The sequence below is a fragment of the Megalops cyprinoides genome, chromosome 10 (genome assembly GCF_013368585.1).
Source record: "Megalops cyprinoides isolate fMegCyp1 chromosome 10, fMegCyp1.pri, whole genome shotgun sequence".
In the NCBI taxonomy this organism is placed as follows: domain Eukaryota; kingdom Metazoa; phylum Chordata; class Actinopteri; order Elopiformes; family Megalopidae; genus Megalops; species Megalops cyprinoides.
In genome coordinates, this window is record NC_050592.1 from 16,340,994 (window position 1) to 16,363,664 (window position 22,671).

A 22,671-nucleotide genomic window follows, 5' to 3' on the forward strand; every position below is an offset into this window, starting at 1 on the left:
ACAATTCATATGATTCATTATTGTATTTCTTTCATATTTTATGTTTACATTATCAAAGGGAATGTTTGTTTATAACAGAGCAATCCTTATAATTTAAATACACTGTATAATTAGTCATTTAATAATTTAGTCATTTTGGTTTCAATCAAAGGCTCCCACAAACTCGCAGTTGCGAGCAGTACAGTTCTGCAGCATTTCCTGCCATCTATTGGATGAGACATAAACTGAAGCCTGACTCAGTTTGGTCATTAAAGATCTGATTGTTTCCCTAATCACTGAGAGTAGGAATTTTCTGTGATAACATGGTCCGATACCCCTACAGTTAAATTGGCTAAACAAATCACTGTCTCTCCATCTCTAAAATGTGTGGTGAAAATTTTAGAACAAAAAATGTCTGCCTTGCACTAGCCAGATGCATGCTACTGTGCATATTTGGCTGGGGGTGTATCCCTGCTGTTCCTCCCCTCTACCACAGTAAATCACTTGCACAACCTTTAAAGTTACTGTATAAATGAATCATTGAATCATTTCCAACCACAGCTTTGGAAGTTCTGATTTTCTGCTGCTGTCTGCATCACTTCATGAGGAAGCAGTGAGATATGAGTAAGAAGCCACTTAAGGCTGAGCCATTAGCCATATATGATTATGGACAGAGAGGATATCAACATATATCACACTGGTCATGTAAGCTGGCCTGATTTGTTTACTGGTATCATGGAACTAACATTAACTTTTTTAAATCAGTGTTCTCAGATACCGTGGTCAAACATAGCATGAAAAGCTTGATTTACTAGCTTTTAATGTCTGCTTATGAGAGTCATGCATTAGCTTGCTCATGTAGGAGTAACATTTACAGAAAACCTTAACTCTGTCTTCACTATGCAAAAACATTTGAACGTATGCAGATCAGTCATTGGTCCTCTGCCTCACATGGCATGGTTTATGTAAATTCAAACATGTTTACATAAGCATTTTGACTTACTTCTTCATCCTTGTTTTCCAGGTGGTGATGGAAGTGTTGAAATAGCAGCTGCCTGTTTTACATACTGTAGTTACTGTAGCGGTGGTTAAATGAAGTAAGAAATGCATGATTGCATCTGCTGCCTTATTAACATGAAAAATGTAAAATCATGTTTTTAAGGCCACAGGGGAATTTAGTTTCCCATAAACATGTCTGTTTCTCCGCTTTTCTTGATTAAGGAGTGGCACTGGCTGTGAAAATCATGGTAGTCCCTACCTACTAATTTAAGAGGGTAACCTGCTTCCGTGTCAGGAGCCTGTCCCCAGATTAGTCTGCCCTCTCGCAGTTTGCTCTGAATAATGAAAACCCAGCTATAGGGGACCCCATCTGAAGCTTATAAAATATACATTTCACTACAGAGGAGTGCAGACAGACCTCTTCAGCCCCTAAATAGCCCCTCTCTCACACACACAGACAGACTTGCACACTCACAAAACAGGGGTGTCCCAGCCATGCCATGTCTCCTGTTATCCTACTTTTCCATTTCTGCCTTCTCTGCCTCCCTGGCCTTTCACTCTCTAAATCTCTTTCCCCCTGTCTCTGCCTCTCTCTCTGCCCCTCTCTCTCCCTCCTTCTTTTTTACCTCCCTTCTCCCTCCCCCCTCCCTCCCTCTCCAATGGTTTCCTCAGTCAGTCGAATGGAACCATAGCGGCTGCTGGAGGAGTCTTGAGTGAGTGAGGGGCTGAACTGAACTGTGACGAGGTCAGACTGGTCTTTTGTTTACAGACAGTCAGGGGAGAGGAGTGAGACAGAAAGCTGTGTGTGTAGAGCAGGAGAGGGAGAGAGAGCGAGAGCGAGTGAGAGAGAGAGAGCAAGAGAGCGAGAGCAAGAGCGAGAGAGAGAGAGGAGGTAGAGATGTCAGAGGATGTGGTTTTCCTGAGCTTGCAGAACATCGTTGAGGCATACTTTGAGCATGACTTAAACAAGAGGAGGCAAAGTGTATTCTCTGCTCGCTGTGCTCCTGTCGCTGGTCTGCTGGTGCCGCTCCTAAAGGGAGACACTCATCTCTTTAGTGGTTTAAGACTCACAAACACAGGACTGTTTCTGTTTTGTCTCCCCCCCCCCCAACCCACCCCCTTTTTGAACTGAAAAGCTCTCATTCTGTTTTGGATCTGTGTGACATCAGAGGGAAGCTGCAAAGGATTTGATCGGAGACTGGAGCTGAGTGCTGGCTCTAACTGACATGATTCCGTCTGCTTCTGGAGCTTGTCCAGCCATCCGCACCTGAGCCCTGGGGCAAACCTTTAGGATCTGGTCGCCAACAGCCTCTGAGCAGGTCATTGGTAAGCCTTGCTTTCTCCACTTGAACAAAATGCTTGTACTGAATTCATATTTGTTTCATGTGAGGTGAAAGAAAATGTTTGCTGTTTTGTGTAAGTAACAAGTCTTTTATGAACTTGTGCACTATTGCTTCACTGCCAATAGTGAGAAGATAATCTGTCTTGTGTATGATATTTTTAAAGGCAAATAATTTTGATGGATATAGCAATCAGTCAAGATAAGCCCTAAAGGGCATAGCAAGGAGTCTGAAGTTTGCTGGTTAACAATGCCTGACACAAAATCCACAATCTATACACTCCTTTACAAAAGTGTATTGATGCAGTTCAGTGATCCCGCCAAGTGTGTAACGCCTAGACGAGTAGCACAGCGTGGTACTAAGCAGAGGAAGAATGCAAAATAGAAAAAAAATCTCCACCTGGCGCCGTCGCACTAAACTCTGACAGCGTTTCAAACGAGATGTGCATGACATATTAAATCGTATCCGCCGCAGCCGGTGAGACAGAGAGGAGGAACCAGAGAGAGAGAGAGAGCCGCGAGTGAGACCACTGCTCGAGCGGGCTGCCGTTAATCAGTTCCAGCCGGCGAGCTACAAGCTTTAACTGTTTCTGTTCGACTCGTGGACAGCGAGCTCATGGACAGAAGCGCTAAGGAAGTGGTGCAGCAGATCTTTGACAGTACTTGTGTCTCCGACCGCTCAACGAGCAGAATGTGGCCTTGGCTACATGTGATATGCTCGGTAATTACAAACAATATATTATATACAAACACGATCGATATTTCCCCTGTGCTATGTGCCTTACGTTTGCATTAGTAAGGTTGCCTGCAATAAAGAAGGAGTAATATCTTTATTCAGAGTTAATCTGGAACTGGTTAAAGAAATATGATTTTAGTCACGTATTTGTACCAGTACATTTAAACCTGAACATATTCATCCCGAGGACTGTAGGACTGAACTATGATTAATTTACACTAGGTGCAAATCCTTGCAAAAACCTGGGATGTATTTATTTTTTATAATTTTAAGCAGTCTGAACCTTGTTGGTGCAAGACTTTGAAGCTTATCCAGCTCCTCCTCTTACACTAAATGGATCAAGTATCAATTAGTATTGATTTAAATAACTGCATAAAAACAATGGCTGACAAAACGCAAGTGTGTTGTGTAGAGTTGTTAAACCAAGTGGCCTGTTGTACCTAGAAGGATCATTCCAGACTTGTAGTGTGCTTGTGTGTGAACTAGTTAATGGTCAAAGACCACAATAAAAAAAAGTAACTTTGAGTGTTGCAAATGAAGTAAGTGTTTTGCAGCCATTTACATAGCTTTTTTTTTCACCAAAACTATGGCGGATGTACTTCAGATATTATCAAAGTTGTAAGTCTTGGTTGAACTTGCATTGCATTTTATTCAGGATTCCTGAAATGAATGGTAGTTTGACCAGATTACACTGTAAGGTATTCATTAGCTTTTTGTTATTTGAAATGGTCAATTACAAGATTTGTACAAAGATTATTTTCTTAGTTTTTACTGAGTTTTTTTTTTTTTTTTTTTTTGGCGATACCATGCAATTTCAACCGTAGACATTTGTATGCCTTAGAACAAGACTGAAAAATAAAATATCCTTGACTCCAAAGAAAATATTGATTTTGTTCCATTTCAGCAATTTTGCAGTGACTAAACCCACTATTTAAAAAAAAAAAACCCTTCCCTCTCAACTCAATTTCACGGAGGTAAATTTAGCATGTCTGTCTCCTTGTAATGGTCGATAAAGAAAATAAGTAGAAGTATTGATCTAGCCATGTTCTATGGGAATATGTCAATATTCTTCCCTGAAAAGCTATGGATCTTATCCTTCAGTGCACATTAATAAAAAATGTCTTGCTCAAAGCAAGTGTGTGGAAAACAGTAGTTCATATACACTGTAGGAATCTCTACATGCACTTTAATAAGGCCAAAATAGCAGAATTGAAACCAAATCTACAGCAGCTCTTAACCGTTACATTTTGTGAGTGATTCATGGCACGACTAGAATGTTCACATTTTACCTCTTCATAATTTTTCTACTTAGGCAACAACATTAACTTTCTCATTAAAATGCTTACGCCAGACATGTCATAATTCAAAATAACATTGTATGTGCCTTTTCTGTGAGGCCAGGATGGAAACGATTGGGCTGGAACAGCAGTGTAATAACGAACATGGTCACGCTGACTCTACAAGATGATTAGGTAGAGAGGGAGAGCAAGGCAGAGAGAAGGTGTGAGAAATGGGCGTCCTTTATTCTCCTAAGTATGGAGTGCTCCTCAAGAAGCCGGTTCCCATGGCAATGCCTGACTGCGTCTCTGTGTTCATTTCCCTGGCACGAGCTGCTCTTGGTCCTTGAGACGATAAAGGGAAGGGCTGTGGGTGCACGGCCGACGTGAGTCCATCCCGACGGCACTCTTCAAACAAGGGCAGCAGGGCTCACAGATGCACTGCAGACACATTGACATTCTCACCTTTTCAGAAGTTTTGTTTTGACGCTGTGTATTGGGCAGTCAGGCCTCACCCACCTGTTTCATTTCAGTGTTGTCATAAGCGTCGTGTAAGAATAATGCTTGCATTTTCTGTCATTTTTTTTTCTGCAAAACTAAAGTCTTTGGTTTTAACATACAACAACAAAGCTAGGCTTTTTGCCATACATAGAAAATTACATTCATTAAAGTTCCACACTGTAAATGAAGATGAAGCTAAAATTTTAAATATTTCAGCTTACTGCCTTCATCAGTGAATGGTATTTTTCTGAAGGCAGCCTTTATGTACTTAGCTAAAATGTCACCACGGGTGTACTAGTTAATTAGAAAGGAATTGGCAATCAGCACCTCTATTTTCAGTAAAGCTATTAATATGTCCCTAACCTGTGGTATTCAGTTTAAACGGACTGCCTTCTTATTTCAGCCAATAAGTAAAATACAGCCTGTAAGTATAAAAATCTATGTTAAGAGGACACACTTGTGTCCAAAGATTTTTTTAAGCACTGCAAAAAATAGCCCTTCAAAAATAAGAAATAAAATAATTAATACAAGGTGTTTTTTGCTAGTAATAAGTGAAAAAATCTGCCAATGGAACTAGTGGAAATACACTTGTTAAGATTTCTTGAAATAAGGTGTTATAGGTAAGCATTTTTAAGATAAGGGATCTTAAAATTAGGTGGAAAAAAAAATAATTTTGATCTATTTTTAACTGGTATTAGGAAGTGTTTTTGTGTCATGCAGTTTAAAAACCCTCTGACTTGTCAAAAAGGCTTGCTTAATTTGACATACCACTCAAAGTAAGATGTTTTCAAGACAGTTTCACCAAACAAGATATTCAAGATGCACCGTCTAAAAACAAGTCCTTGTTGCTGAAGGAAATTTTGCTTGTTTGGTGACTGTTTCTTATATTAAGTGTAAAGAGATATTTTAACTTGAAAAGAGACAAATATGCTTGGTGAGATTTGGATTTTTTGCAGTGAGATCATGATACCTCAGTTTTTAATTGCTAAGCTTAAATAAATCTGCTACCCAAATCCTTTGAGAACATATCAAATACCAGAGGGTCATAACAACACGATAAGTTCCTACTGATCAACAGATGCTTGATCAAAGAAAAAAATACATCCTGCCTGTGTTTCATTTACATGGACATTTCTACCCTCAAACAGAAGAGACTATGTTTCTTCTGTGGAGCCCCCCCCCCCCCCCACCCCCCGCCCATAGTCTATGTGTCTCCCAGACTTCCCACTCTTCCATCCCTGCTCCCCTCTTGCCTGATGCTGACTCTTCCTCTTAACCCCATCTGTGGCCCCACGCTCTTGTCCATCTCTGGTGCTCCTCCTCCTCCCCAATGATGCTGAACAGGAGGAAGTTGTGGAGCCAGGGAGAAAAGGAAGGAAGAAGGGAGTCCAAACATGAGATTCCCCTGCTCAGCCATCCAATTTTCCTGTTGAACTGACAGCAGGCCATAGGACAGCAGTACTTTAGCCTTGTCACTGTTGATAAGAGCCTCTGCCATTTAAATAAATAATATTGAAGCTGAGAGCAATTAAAATATATGTTGGGCAGTGTCCAAGGGTTTGTATTTCCACAGTTTTCCACTGTTAGTCTGGTGGTAATGAGCCAGCACTGTGTGAAAACAGGGAGAAATAAAATAAAGGCCCCTTTGAAGGTGATATTGTGCTATATTTTGTTATAAAAAACATCAAGGACCCAAATTTGTTTTGCAAAAATGTTGAATATCAGAGCTAGGATTGTTAAATGGCATGATTTTAAAAAGCTTTCTCATTAAGTAAGACAAATGTTCCCATCTTAATAGTATTACAAGATGTTTTTTAAGGCACAGAGCCAGTCTAACATTATTTAAGAGCTGTGACAATGGAATAATGGACATAATAACTAGCAAGCCACTTCAGGGACTCCATGACTATAACTCTCTGTGAAGACATCTTCCTGCCCACCATCTGATTAGTGACCACACTAGCTGTCTAACTCAACTCATAAGACCAAAGTCTGCAGTTGGCTGCTCCTAGTAGTCCTAGTGTCAGCAGTTAATTTCATGTCAAGCAGCTTAGCTGCAAAAGCAGATTATAAAAATGGTCAATCTGAAAAACCACCATGTTTGTCTTAAATAAAAAGTTTACGCCTAGTGGGTGCATTTAAGGGATTGGCTGGTGTACACAACCAAAGAGTAGGCTGGAGCATTCTAGTTGTATCATACCATCATAGTTTGACCTTTCCTCTGACACCAGTTCATATTATACAGTAAAATCCTCAATTTCTGGCACTTAGTCTCTGGTGCAATTTTATTTTACATGATGTTGTGAGACAGACGAACCTTGAAAGATGAAAGATCTCTGAACCAGGCCTTGCAGCCCAGATATATCTTTAGGTACTTTATGTTGATTTTCCAGTAAAATCACAGGTCTAGATGATGCTTCAGCACAATCAGCTCGAATTAAAAATGACGAAGTCAATGTCAGAGTTTTGTAAAATTGCGGGGTTATGTCCAGAGAGATGAATTTGAACCCTAATGGCTGAACATGTCGATTATCAGATTCTTCTTCAGTTGTAGTTCCCCTTCTTCTTTTCCTCCCTCCCTCCCTCCCCTGCCCCTCTCTCTCTATCTCTCTCTCTCTCTCTATCTCTGTCTCTCAAGTGGGAGGAGAGATGTAGGTGGTTGACCACGGCAGAGAGGACTAGAAAGACAGCAAAGAGAACTCTGGGAAAAAACAGTCACAGTGCAATCATAAACATCTCTCACTTCCTCAGTCTGATCTAAAAATACCCCTCACAACATCTCACTACCCTGCTGTCTCCACACACTATGCAAATAAGACCCCTCCACAGAGTTTTATTTTTTTTCTTTCCTTTTCCCCATCTTGCCTTTGTTCCAACTTCTTTCACCCCTGTAGATTACCCAGTAAACCTCCCTTTGGATTCACAGAGAGAAACCGTGTTTGAGTTCAGAGGAGTTTTACTTTTAAATGTTATTTTGTGCTGCTTCAATGACTGCCTCTGATATCTATGTAGGTTTTCATATGTTTTTGGGACTTTGAAGGCAAAGTACTTTTAGTGTTATACAGGATATGAGAGCAATTTTAATATGTACTCTTCAGGGGCAGTTTAAAGGAAATGGATGTTTATGAAAATGGTCTTTTGTTTTCTGTTTTGGGTCCAGCTTTCATTGCAATATATTTGCCCCTTGTTTCTGCGGCTGGAACTTTGTCCCCCATGTAAAGAAGTGCAGGATAGATGAAGGAGTAAACAGATAATGCTGTTTTCTCCATTTTTAATATCACATCAATGCTCACAAGTGCAATTTCATTAAGAAGTCGTTTGATTAATATTTTGTTCACAGGAGAGGAGATATGTCTCCATGGATACAATTTGTCATTATTTTCAGATATTAAAAAACGCAACCACTCCAAAAGAACACAATTATTTAATTGTGTATTACTGGAGATCCTGGTTCTCATGACAGCATTTGTAAATGCATGATGCTGATAACCCCCTCTCTTCCCGCCATTCCAAGTCACCTCATTAAAGTTGCCCCTCTTTGTGATGCATTGCCTCCATTCCTAATTACCCATTTCATGGCAGAATTTTGTGATTGATTTTCACCTTTTCATTCTTCCTCGGTCACCTCATTAATGGCAAATACGCTCTCATACTCTCCACAACGGCCTTCCAGATTGGTCAATTGCAGGGACTGGCACGATGTAATTAGATGAGAACATAATAAAGTGCGTTCTTCGTCAGACCCCCCCCCCAGTTTAATCACTGGCACACAATAGGATATTACCTGCTGCTGCCGATGCCCATCCAACGGCAAGCCACTGTCACAACTAATTTGGGTGAATACAGCCCCATGGCTCTTTAGGGGCCCCATCACTGGGGCACTCCATGGCTGTCGCTGCTAATTCCATCCCTGCAGGGACAGGCCTGGGCACCCATGAAATATAAAGCTCATTTGTTATTTATTTATTTTATTTTTTTTTTAGAGGCGCTTATCCAATATGTTCCTCTTTATTGGTTTTTCCCTGAAACTCCCTGAGGGAGGAGATATGGGATAGAAAACCACTTGTTCCGCCCCCTCTCTCATACTTGTCCAACGCAATGGTGACCAAGCCTGTAGGTGACACAGACAGCAGGAACTCTCTCCTCTCACTCTCTTCCCTCAGTGTCACCTTTCTCCACTCTTTCCTCTCTTCCTTCACTCTCTCCATTTTCTTCTCCTACTGGCTGCCCACCTTCTATCATGTAACTCATTCTCCTCTTACCTCACTGTCTCTTATTAAGCATTCGAGGATTCAAACTTTAATAGCATGACAGGAGTTATGTAGTGTTACCAAAGCATTTAAAAGATATATATATATATAACATATAGAACATATAACACTGACACGCTATCCCTCCCTTTGAGTTTTTAAGAAAAAAGCTGCAAAAATGGAAAACATTTTATTTATTCACCACGATCAATTACTATATGATTTTACTATATAATAATATATATTTTGAAATGTCATAAAATATTCAACTCTCAGTATGTATTAACAGCAGTTAATGCACAATGGTTGTTGACAATGAAAAATATTTATTTTTATGGAGGGTTTGTGGCATGCAGTTGCATACTGTGTGTCCAGCCCTGCTATTTTGCCCTTGTCTCTTGACAGGAGTTTTTGTGGTCTGGCAGCAGTCAGAATTGTGTCCCCTGACTGGAGAATTTGGGGAGGTATATGTCCCTTATCCAGCCATATTTAGAACAGGATAGCAGGAAATGTCCCCCTGTTTCAACTTCTCTTAACTCACAGGGGCTGTACAGCCTATTTTGTCTTGTTCGCCAGCTCTCTTCATGGCAGCCTGTTTCAACAACTGTGTTTTCAGCGGCTGTGGTCACAGGCTGCACTACGTTTAGGTCTGTGTTTGTCTGAGATCCTTCACTCTGATGAGATGCTGTGTGGAGTGTAATCCCTGTTCAGGACCCAAAACATTCCAATATATTGGTTTGATTTATTTTGTTGAGCCAATGACAGATGCATTTTGTTTTGTTATACTAGTCAATTCTTTTTCAATTTAGAGCTTGTTACTCCAGCCTATCACTCTGTACCCTTACTCTGTCCTTTCTCCCCCGACTTCCTCCTGTCACTCTCTCCTCAGGTGAGTACAAACAGAGCTGAGATGGGCTGTGGATTGCCGAAACTGAAACGCTCAGAGGACAATAGTCCTGGGAAAATCTACTCCACCCTAAAGCGGCCACAGGTGGAGACCAAGGTGGGAGTGGCCTACACCTACCGCTTCCTGGACTTTATTCTGGGGAAGGAAGGTGAGTCATCAACATCTCTAAATTATCTGTCAGTTCTTGCAATAACTGCTATTGCTATTAAATAGCTGGATGATGTTGGGTACTGCATTACTGGGCATAAACTGAAAGGATAGAAATAGCAGGAGGGGAGGAGACCTGTGCATTAAAAACTTGTGTGTAGGGAATTTGTAGAGGCATCCTGATAGATGTCATAGTCACATTTGATATATATTGGCATGTCAAAGACACCTCTGCTGTCCAAAGCCACTGGTTATTTTTTATGATGTATATTTTAAAAAAATCAGAGAAGACATAGATCTGTAGTTTTGGGCCAATAAAGGGTCCAAGGTTTGTTTTTTATTCAGTGGGTGGGCTGGTGCCTGTTTGAAGGCTGTGGGAACATATCAAGAGGTCCTGGAGGACTTCATCAAGGAGAAGATAAATCAGGAGAGATCAGGTGCACAAGGCTAAATTAGAAGAGGGGTGATGGGGTCCATTGGACAGGTGGGTAGCCTACAAGCTGTTAAGCACTGTAAGAGGTCAGTATAGGAAATAGCTGAAAATAGCTGCACAGGTAAGCAGGTAAGTTTTCAGTGGAACCAGTTGCAGTGTGCCTGGAGAATGTGTCAGATTTTGAGGGAATTGGTTGATGTCTGTTACTGTATTCTTGAAGTTGGATGTGGAGAGGTCAGCGAGGAGAAATAGGTATAGAATAGCTTCCAAGGTTTATTAAAAGCTGCCTGAATTTTTATTTGAGTGTTTTTATAAGAAAGCCTTAGCAGACAAGACTTTAGAGGAAAAATTAAGGATAACAAATTAAAGGAGGTTATATTAATGTTAACAATGCCTTTGTCAGTTCACATTGTGGGCACTGTCCAGTACTGGGTACTACATTGTAAGAAGTTTAAAAGGGATTACTACAGAGGACTACAGAGCTCTTTCAAGAAGAGTTCTGTCAGCAGAACAGGACATAGATGGAAATTACCTAAAGGGAAATTTCACACTAGGAAGCTTTTTTTTTTTGCAGAGTTATAAATGCATGGAACATCTTACTAGGATTCTTAGTGGAGGTAGAGGCCCTGAAAGTGTTCAAGAACAGGCTTGAGTGTTAGATCTGTAGACACTCTAGGCGGAATGTTAGCGAGTTGGTCTGAATGACCTGTTCTCGTCATTAAACATCTTATGTTCCTCCTGTCTGTCATTCACAGCTATTTGTTTGCTGCCATGATGTCTACTCAGATGACACATGAAAGCGTATTGTGTTGTGGGCAGATTTTTTATTGGCATCATATGGCAAGAGCAACAAGATCCCATCAAAAAAGCTACCGACATTAAGCAGCATTTTTGTTGGCATGTTACAGTATTAAAGACACCCAGGGTGAACACATTAAAAAATGCCTCAAGGGCATCATTACGAGTAATGCTTCTGTAATTTTGAAATCGTGAGATCGGAGCACTGAGCTTTGCCTCCATGTGACGCTTCCCTCCCTTCTGCCACACCTTCACCCTCCTCACAAAGGTGCTGAAGATGGGATTCGAGGTGTTTATGAGATGCAAAGGCTGGTGTTGTTGCTTTTTTTTTAACCCCTCAGAGTCAGTCTGTGATATGACATGTGCAGATGGGAATTCTGGGGAAGGCTGCCTCTAAATATAGAAACTGAGTTGTTTTTCACAAAGCAGATTGAGACCACCCCTTCAGTGGAGCTGTAGGATGTTTTTTTTTTTTTTATCCCAGCACGCTCTGTGACATTTCTGTCTTGTTGAGATTAATCCTGTGTGGAGCTTTCTCTGCACTCACCCCAGTCTTTATAGCCCTTTCTCGAGCCAGATCAATTATTCTGACTCTGTCCATGGGACTCTAATTTCTCAACCAGTAATTGCTATTGGTTGAACAGAAGTCCAAACTAGATTCTACAGAATTCTTAACAACATTTTCCCTACATCCTTATTGTCTAAAAATATGACATTTGAAGTAATATGTGTGAGTAAGGTGATTAAAAGTGCAAGTGAAAACTGTGCACTTAAGACAAAGTGCATCATGTGCTAGATTTTGTGGTAAAACTGTATTATAGAATGAATGGGACTGCACAACAACTCCAACTCCATGCGACACAGTAAACATTCACGGAAATGTAATCTCTGTCAATCATACGGGTAGGGTCAGTTAATTGTCAATTAATTTGATGGTCAATAAAAATTGCTTGAGGCAGGACTTTATCTTTTAAAGGGATCTAATGCATAAAACTAGGTCGCCTTTGACCCCATAAAATAAAACACTGTGTAGTCCTTAAGAGAAGATGTATGATCATTGAAAATTAATATTGTGCAATTTTTTGCATATCACACATTATGACCAGTTTTTTGATGGGAACCATTCATTAGATGAGTGTCATTAGAGGTGTGAAAATGCATGCCCAGCTGTACAGTAACTCATTTCACACTCTAAAATGAATCATGTGGCAATGAATTAATAGCAGTGGTGAGATCAATAGGCCACAATAAATGAAATGTGAACTGCGTACACAATACTGACTCTGTATGTGTAAAGGTATAAATGTGCTGTAGTAGTTAATGCACTGGGCTTGAAATGAAGATGCTGTCTTGCTACTGGGGCATGGCACTTGTTCCCTGGAAACCACTGCAAAGGTAAAGTGAAATTTACAAACAGGATGCATACATTAAAAATTCCAGACCTGGGTTAATCCAGGATTTACAAGTTTCAAAAATTTGCATGACTCTTTTGATAACTTGCACATTCCTCTTTATGTAACTAAAAGTAAAAAATATCTAAATCACAGCTAAAAAGGTGTCTACATGTTTCATATTAATGTCAATACTAATTACCAATATGTTTCTGCTTTAAAATCAACTATTTAATATCTGAGATATTAAAGCAGCATGAGAAATCTAACAGATTTTGAAAGAGTTCAAACAGTTGGCACCCAAAATGCAGGTGAACCAGTCACAGAAACAGCAAACTTATTTAATGTGTAAGGGTGTTGAATGGTTTATGGTAGGACTGCCATTCAGAAACCACTTGTAACCAAGGCCAATATGCAACAATGCATAACCTGCTGTAATGAGTACAAAACCTGGACTTCAGCGCAGCGGGAGATGGTCTGATAAGTCATATTTTTACTCTTTTTCTTACATTTGGACAGCTTTATGTTTGGAGCAAGTCAAAGGAAGTTATCAACCTAAATGTTAAAACCTTTGGGTCCGATTATTACTCTGAATGGTAGCATTACGGCCAAGGAATACAAAGCCATTTTCAGTGACCAGGTGCACTCATGCATTATTTCCTCAAGATGTTCTCATATTTCAAGACAATAATTCCCCCATGTACACTATTAAACAGATTCAAGTGTGGTTTCATGAACATCGGGAAGAATAGTCCAATATTCCACTAGAAACAGTTCAAAACTTGCATAACAGCATTCCAAGAAGCACTGAAGCTGCCCAACTTATATTCATAGGTGTTCAAATTATATGTAACTGCTCCCATATATGAGTTTATAGTTTAAAGGTTGGTCATTTGATCAGAGGGTTACAAATTTCCAATTTGTCACTGCTGTTTACCTATGAGCAAGGTGTTCACGCTGACCTGTATGGATAAATATACACACAGATTTTATTTATAATGTGTAAACTATAAGCAAGTATATGCATCATGGCCTGGACAAGGCTGTCTCACAAGTAAATAAATAAAAAAAATGTAAAAATAGGGAGAATGTCAAAACACGGAGTCCTGTGAGTCACCTTTTCTGTCAGAGAGAACTGAAGCCGATAAGTCCCACAGCTGAAGTCAGAACAACAGAACACATATGGTAGTTTCAGATTATTGTTGACCCAGACACATCATTTATATGTTAAATTCTTATCTCTTCAAAAACTCATGCATTTATATGTTGAAGAATGTTTATTGAAGTTGTATTGACTGCAGCGGTAAAATGTCATAGCTGTGTGCACTTTATTGCTGCTTCACGTGATAACACAATCCACTCTGATGATGGGTCACAACTGGGTGCACAGGACTCCTGAATGCAAAATATTTTGTGAATATATATTGAGGGCAGAGTTTATTCCAGTTTCTCATCAGGAGTGTTTCTCAATAGTGTTTTTTTTCTGATTTCACTAGGCACTCTAGCAAGCTTTACTCTTTTCACACTCTGAATGCATTGTTTTTGCTTATCATGTGCCATTCATTTGATTGTATTGTTTTACACGTTTCGGTGAATTTATAAGAATCTTATGAGCAATCTTATTCTTGAATCTTATGAGCAGAATATTTAAACACAGTATAGATTCTGTGCTAGAGTTTTTAATCATTATATGCAGTTGTACAGGTACTTTTTATGAATGTATGACTCTGCAGAGCACTATCTGATCCTATTAGCATGTCCCCCTTCATCAGTGTGAAACCAGGAAAGTCACCCTATTAATTAGTCTGTGGTAAAGGTGTCCTATTTTGACAAAAACTTGGAAATATGTTCTGTGTGTGTGTGTGTGTATGTTGGCAAGTGGTGTAAGATCACTAGCTACTTGAAGTATTTGTATCCAAAAAACTATTCTGTTGCAACAATAGAAAGTTGTGCCAACACTTTCCAATGATCTTGGTGAAGTGGGTATGATTTCATGGAAAAAACACCCATCTGGCAGCACTGTTGGGCTTTTTCATTCCCAATGCAGTACTTGAAAGAATGCAATGTAAACAAAGCAAGTTCATCTCATGGGTCTTAAAACTGAAATAAAACATCTACAGACCACGTTTTCATCAACAGGAAGCTCAGATCTCAGTGCAGTTCCTTCCTCTGCTCATATATCTGCTCCCATGTCAGAATATAGCCCCTCACAATGTGTTTGAGATTAAACCTGCTCATGCTACAGGAAACGCATCTTATGCTTGTCAGTCAGCGTTTCCTGTATCTGAGCCCTTTCAGTGTGTGGCCAGCTCAATTCATTCTGTAGTGACTGTGAAGTGTGAACTGTGTGTATTGCTCAGAAAATGTGGTTTTTGTTGTTACTGTTGTTTTTGGGGTGTTTTTTTTGCATTTTACAATAGCTGAAGCAAATAGTCCCTTCAGAATTTGAGCGGTGCAGCAGACCTGTGATGCGTTAGATCGTTTTCAGGCGGGCATCATTGCCTCTGATTCTGCATATCATTACTAGCTTCTGTATTACATCCCAACATCTGTCGATGCCCACCAGAGTAATGCACAATCTCCCTGGCCACTCCCATGATGCTTTGCTCTGTGTTATTGTCCTCCTGCTCTGATTCAATATGGCAGTATTGATTCTGCTCTAATGCAATCTGGAGATCTGTGGCAGAGGAGTAAACAACCTGAATTTAACAAAATAAAGCCAAGCTTCTTTGTCTTCCTTTCTTTCTTTCTCCCTCTTTCTTTCACAGACATATTGTTATTGAAGATATCACAAACAAAGGAAAGAATTTTTGGCTTTCACTGAAGAAGTACACTTTGGATTATCATGCTGCCCTTGTTTAAGTAATCCATGCTATTGCAGCCGGGTAGATAATGAACATACTGAAAAATGATGACCTCATCCTTGACCTCACTTCTTCCTGGCAATATTTTCTGCCTGGGTGTATCATTCTGTGTTATTTTCTTTTTCATAAATGATATTATCCTATTGTTGTTTAACCCTTGCATTAACTGTTAGTTAAAGGTAGTCCCAGGCTCTGTTACTTGTCTGAGAGCTTCAGGGAGCGACAGACCACTCCTGCAGTATCTGCAGGAACTCCCTAGACTCGGACAGCTCCCTGGGCCGCTCCATGCTGGGACACAGTTTGGGCTGGCCCTACAGGTGCAGCATGGCATAAAAAAAATGTTAGTTGCATTTTAAACTCTGAGTCACATTGAAATGATTGAGATTTAGCCATACTACAGCCTCACATTTTTATGCATAGAGAAATGTCAATTTATTAATCTTTTTTCAGGAATTAGTCTCACTAGATGATGGGACACATAAAACATTAATAAGTATTCCTTGCTGTTGAGTGTTTCAGACAGCCATAGAACTAGCTTTAGAAGGACTACTCAAAGATAGTATGTACATTAAAGTCAGTAGTAATTTTAAATTTGAATGAGGTATGTCAGGTTATATCCTACTCCGCTCTCCAGCTGTCAGACATTGCACAAGTCCTCTAGATCCTTAGTTACATGCCTTTCACACCAAGGGATGATTTTTTGCTGGGTTTTGAAAAAAGCTGTATCCCATTATTATCTATGGTGTCATCAATACTCTGTTGGTGCCACATGACTGTCACCCTCCTTTGCAATCACCCAGCTTGCCTTGACTTCTGCCCTGTCGCTTGGAGATAGGATGCTGTTGACAGACAAAGGCCAAATAACTCAAGGAAATCTTGTATTTATGTTTTTTTTAATTAGTCATTTTTTTAAAATAACATGCACACAATTGTAAAACATAACCAACATCATCTTTCAAGATTTGTGAATTTGAATTTAAAGCATACTTCTCCCAGTTTCCATGGAATCATCGTAAGACTCTATGTTGGTTGGTTTCCATGACAATTCCCACCTGTGGCTCTATGTCACCTCCACATACAGAGCACCCGCATGGTGTGAGGGGAGGTGTGAGGATTGTGTATAATGTGGCTGAATTCACTTCAATCAGGCATGGAATATTTATAGTTTACATGTGAGGAATGTGCACAGCATCAGGTGTGTTAATTCATTGCAAGTGTTGTGGATTATTCATTATTCATTAAGGCTTATTTCTGCCTTGCAACATTACCACAGTTGCCAAAGGGTCTAAATAAGAAGGGTATTCTGCCTTGCTGGTACTCTTTGGCACTACAGCCTCCCCCAAATTTCTTAGAATCACAAGATATTATCACTTCCTCTTGCCTTTCCTATATGCATATAGCTGCCACTTCTCTCCTGGTCTGTCCTTTCAGCTAAGCTCAAAGGGCAGCGTATTTCCAGCCTTCCACTACTGCAGATCAAGTGTTTGTGAGGTAGTAGGGACAACAAATTCCAAGCAGGACAAGGGGGCTGATACACATGAACCTGGTTAATATAACTGTGTGCTCACTGTCCCAGTCCCTTTAATGATGGCTTTGTTTTTTTGTTTTTTTTTTTTTCAAATTCACTTGCCACTCACAATTACCTTAAATATTAAATTAGCTTTTTTAATAAACCAAGGAAACTATTATTCTTCTTGCACCATTATATAATACTGAAAGCCTGATAATACCAGACCTTGCTGGTGCTCCTGAGTGGCTCAGTCAGCTAAAGCGCTTGTACTGTGTGCAGGCTAAGCAACTGTACAGCCCATGTTTGAGGCCTGAAGTCTCAAGAGCCAACAATGCCCAGAGGCCAGACCGGCTTTGCTCCTCTAGGCGTAGGATAGCGCTTGCCTTGCATTATCCTCCTGCATGTGCATGGGGAGTGTGCAAAAATATGAGACTAGTCTACAGCTAGCGATTTCCACACTGGGTGATACAGGGGAAAGGAATAAGGAAAATATATAACAAATCACACCCTGTTTAAAATCACATACAATGTAATGTAATGTAAGGCATGGTAGAGGGATTTTCAGTGGATTACACCGTACATAGCATCAAAGGACTGCATAACACCTTCACACTGCATAAACACTATATTAAGTCGTCGTCTGTCAAATTTGGCTTTACCACAGTATCATTTTAGTGTCATTCATGATATGAATGGTGACAGAGAACATTCTGTGACTGTCTAAATTTATTGGCATATGTGTTGAATGTTTATTGTGTGCCTATCACTGTAATTCTTTTGATTGTTATACCTTGTGTTGAGGCAAGGGCTCTGTGATCTGACTGTTAACAGCTCAAATCCTGGATACTCTGCAATTCAGAATAGGATATCTTTTTCTGAATTACTTCAGTAGATTTTGTTCTTAAACCAATTGCTGTCAAATTCCTAAAGTGTCTTCCTAGTTGCAGTTAAACTGTGAATATGTAAAGAGTATTTTGTCAGTGTATTATGAAAAAAACCTGCAGCTGTTTATATTATTGCAGCAAAGTGTTGACTCATTTCCCCATGTTTACTCTGGTACATACTAACAAGGCAGTAAAGGCTTGTTAAGGGATGTTTGAAGGAATGATCCCAGCAGGATGTGTGTGTCTTAAGGATCTTCAAGATCTCCCCCTACCAAGGGTCACTTCTCACCCCCCCACAAACCCGCTTCAGGGCATGTGGAATCTGCGGAATAATTCTTGAGCAGGGAAGCTGCTATTATTTATTTGCAATGAGAACCACCTGTAGAATGCACTTCAGGGCAAATGTGTTCATTTTTTCTCATAGAAAGCACCATGACTCTGGTATATAAAAGCTGTGACTCTGCGGCGTGCAGGAAGCATTTTTGAAACACTATTGCTGAGAAACCATACACATAATTTCGTAAACCCTCTGAAGCAATAGAACACCATGTATTTTGTGAAATGCTATGCTCGCTATGGGTCTCATGCCTATTATAGTCATGTGGTGACGTGTTTGGAAGGACCTTGGAAACAGCACACTACTAGTATTTTAAATGTAATCACACATTTGCTCCTGCAAAAAGAAGGTTATGAACTTGGTCAACTAATGCAGTCTTTGACAGTGTTGACCTACTGAACAGTTTATTGAAAACTGTCCACACTACAGTCACTCTTATGTTTGTTGTGTGCTCTTATACTAACATCATAGGACATTTCTGTTGTGTTATTGTTCTGCACTGTATGCTCCAGTACATAAGCAGTATGTAAGATCTTGAGAAATTACAAAATAAATTACTTTGTGCATATAATTGGAATGAAAGAATGATTTTTTTTCCTTTCATTTTCTTAATTATAACAATGAAATCACCGCTCAGGATGTCTGCTCAGCATGTACATGCTTGGTGTGCCTAAATGAATTGGATCATTGGGTCTGCCTTTGAATACAATAATTTGAGCAGCATTCAGCTTTCAACTCATGGATTTATTCACACAGAGCCAGAAGCGCCTATATTGTGAAAAACTATGATTACATTTTTAGCTGCTGACTGCTCTGTTCAAAGGCACACCTGATAATGCATTCTTTTCAGACTTGCCCACTTCTCCTATTTCCTATCTGTAGGATTTGAATTTCCAACATAAATTTTGTCTTTATTTTTTCTCTAAATGAAGCATGGTAAAAACCCAAATGGATTTTAATCAGGTTATGTTTCCTGATATTTATTACACAATATTTTTTATTTTATTACATTATAATTTAATTCCCTTGCACAAGCCCAGGGCAATTTATGCTTTGTATCTCGCATTATAAACCATATCCTTTTATACAGCTATATATTCACTGAAGTAATTCAAATCATGTCCCTTGCTCAAGAGAACAACAGCAGTGCCCCACCTGGGGTTCCATCCCTACAGACTGGACCCTGTTTACTAAGCCCTGCACTAGGTGAACTATAACAGGCTGTAGTGCCTCTGTGTGCTTCTGAGCTGGTTCAGCTGTGCATGATGAACATCTTCCTTGCACTACGGCACATAGTCCAGAAGCACCGTCTCCAAGCAACACTGCTGTCAGGAGATGAGAACAACATCTGCATCTGAGAATTCCTGTCAATCACATCTGAAATTTGGAGACTGAGAGATTGTGAGTGCAGGCTCTATTAATAGGCCATTTTACGGACAGACTGAACCATTGGCAGATTTTTTTCCCTTTTATACAAATTGCTTAATCAGTCTTAAAACTACCACATCCTAGCACTTCAGTAGGTCATTTACGTCCATGCTTCTGTGAGTTTTGCTGTTTAGAAAAAAAAATAAATGTCACATTTTACATCGACTAATTCATTTTTTTTCCTGCAGTAGTGCTTTATTAACTGATGGGTAGTTACTGAGAGATGCAGAGTTTCAGAAAGTGTGTGATTTTTTTATTGAACCAGACTGGCAGAGCTTAAGACCCACTGTGTTGAACAGCCTGCACTGACAGTGTTGAGGGCTGGTTCTTAGAGGGATAAGATGTGTGGCTATGAGGATATGGTATTGAATCACTGTGTCACAGAAACTCATGCATAGTTTACAGGATAATCTTCTCACCCATAAACTGGGAAGGCACTGTTGATGAATGCACAATGTGTATGTGAAGCTTCCAGTGCCTGTCTTCCCAAATTCTCATGTTTTCCTGTCCCCCGTGGAGCGCAACCACATACCTCAGCCCAAGATTTCTCCCACGCTACATCTGGTAACCTGGGAAAATGAGCGCTGCTTTCTGTCCTGACATACCGTCTGATTTCACACCCTCGCACAGAGAGACACTCCAGTCATGAAGTGTGAGAATGTGCAGGGAGGCGAGTGTAAAAGCACCAGGCAGATTTTCTTTCTCACAATAAGTCATTAGACTGGTAATGAAGCCGTTTTATAACTGGACCCTGAGGCCAATTTCTGAGCCATGGGGAATAATGATAACAGATGATGCTGGGGCAGGACAGAACCAGTGATCTGACCCAGCGTTAGGTGCAGCACTCCTTCATAGCAGCCTAATAAATTTAACTGCAGGGTCAAATCAGTGTAATTTTCTCCGGATAAAAATTATATTGTGGTATTTTTTTTCCATTCAATGACATTTACACATTCCTCAATATTTTATTTGGAGCCAGTCAGAACACACTCCTCCTGTTTTTGTCATTGCAATGAAATAATATAATAATGCTTACACAGAAGTGAATTCAAATGCAGTTCTTTCCCTGTGTGTTTATTGTTCCAATGTAGACTCTGAGTTTTCCTCTTTACACTGTAAATTGTGTTATCAGTGTCATACAAAGAGCTGGTTTTAATTGCTAACATGGAAAAAACAGTTAGGAACAACAGATTGTGGATGAGCTTATTAGTAGCACCTCTCCTGGTATCATGGAGCTAATTTATTCCGATGTGTGTTTTTTTCTCTCTGAAGGTTCATGCAAATCGGATTGAACCATGTCCCCCAGCCACACGGCGCTACGAGCCTGCAGTCCTCCTCTCTCATATCACTCAGCTTATTAATTCATATTTACTCATTTATTTTTAAATGCATTGAGTCAGGGAAACAGCCACACGACAGTGTTGAAGCTATGGGGGTTACTTTATTGGAGCAAACTGCTTCCATACTGTACACATTTGTGTATAAAATTTAAACCTAAAGCTTAGGAGATGTGAAGAGAGGGTAAAATATTAGAAGGAATTGAAAAGAGGGTATCCAATTAAAAATCTTCAAATCTTAGGTTACACTTTATATATTGATTTTGGTGTATTCTAAGAGAGAATCACTGAGCCGAAATATTTGATGTCTTTGATGTCTGACAAACATTACAAAAGTGAAGCTTTACAAAACATAAATATGTACCACAGTAATCTGGTTTCCCTGTTTTGTGGTGGAATTGAGGTGTGGGGCATTAGCAGAAATGGGTTCCAGCCAGGGGCGGAGCCGATGGCTCATTGCAGAGGAGGCGAGGACCTGTAGTCGGCCCTTATACAGCCTATTATAGGCTGAGAGATGCAAGACAGATCCAAGGGGAAATTTACGGAGACGGAAGGGCGGAATGGAGAGAAATGCGGATTACAATAAGGTGTGCACACCTCATTGCGTGAGACCATTAAATACTGCGGCTCCATCAGCAGTGACGGAGATGGGAAATAAAACAAGACAGCTGGCAATTGCCTAGTTCCTATACTTTTGGACTTGAACAGAGGGCATAATTTTTCACAAGGATACTGGACAGAGAATAAAGTTTTTTGTAACTCTATTGTGTCTCTGCTCATTCAAAATAAATATCACGGCGAGAAACTTAGCTAGGGGTCAGTCGAAACCATTACACCGTCAGTCTGCCTTTTTATTTTTTTTGCCCGTAATCAAGACACACAAACTTTATTCAAAATATTCAACCAAACAACAAAAATGCATGTTCAGTCAGGCAGATTGCGCCCAAGGTGGACCCCTTTGTAACTGGAAGAACCGTGGGCCCAGGGTAGCCGCACCCTCTGTCCCCCCGCTTGCTCCACTACAGGTTCCAGCGCACAAACATCTTTCCTGTTGTGGTCAGAACAGAGACACTGGCCATCTTCTATTGCGTACTAAAGACCCACCTCTTCTGCCTACACTTCAACCTACCCTACCTAAGCATGATCTGTCATTTCCATTATGTGTAACCATATATGTGGAGGGTTACTACAGAGTATGTGTTAGCATTGCATTTGGAATGGTATAGTCCCTCTGTCATGTGAATTGCATTGCACTTACATGTTGATCTAGACATGCACTTACAATTTCAACTCTATGTTTGGCTTTGACACTTGTTCATATGTAATTAGTGGTGTTCTGTTTGTACTGTTCTGTTTTGATGCCCTTATACTTAATACACTTTGTAAGTCACTCTAGAAAAGAGCAAAATGACAATGTAATCTAATGCATCAAGAAATAGTATTTTGAAAAATACAAAGCCTGAGAGTCTGACAGACTCCACTCTTGCAGAGTCATACGATCTAGCAGGAAGTGTACATGCTGACACAGCACAGGAAGTAATTCTCTGAGCCTGT

The 22,671-nt window shown here is 40.0% G+C and overlaps 1 protein-coding gene across 1 annotated transcript in view; it reads left to right on the plus strand.

Moving 5' to 3' along the window:
• The first annotated feature begins 1,877 nt into the window (after positions 1 to 1,877).
• LOC118783954 (raftlin) overlaps positions 1,878 to 22,671 on the plus strand; it is a 53,298-nt gene continuing 32,504 nt past the window's right edge. Inside the window, exons 1-2 of the mRNA XM_036537894.1 lie at positions 1,878 to 2,304; positions 9,971 to 10,136. Coding sequence (XP_036393787.1) covers positions 9,992 to 10,136 — 145 coding nt within the window. The 5' untranslated portion in view covers positions 1,878 to 2,304; positions 9,971 to 9,991. The remainder of the gene's footprint in view (positions 2,305 to 9,970; positions 10,137 to 22,671) is intronic.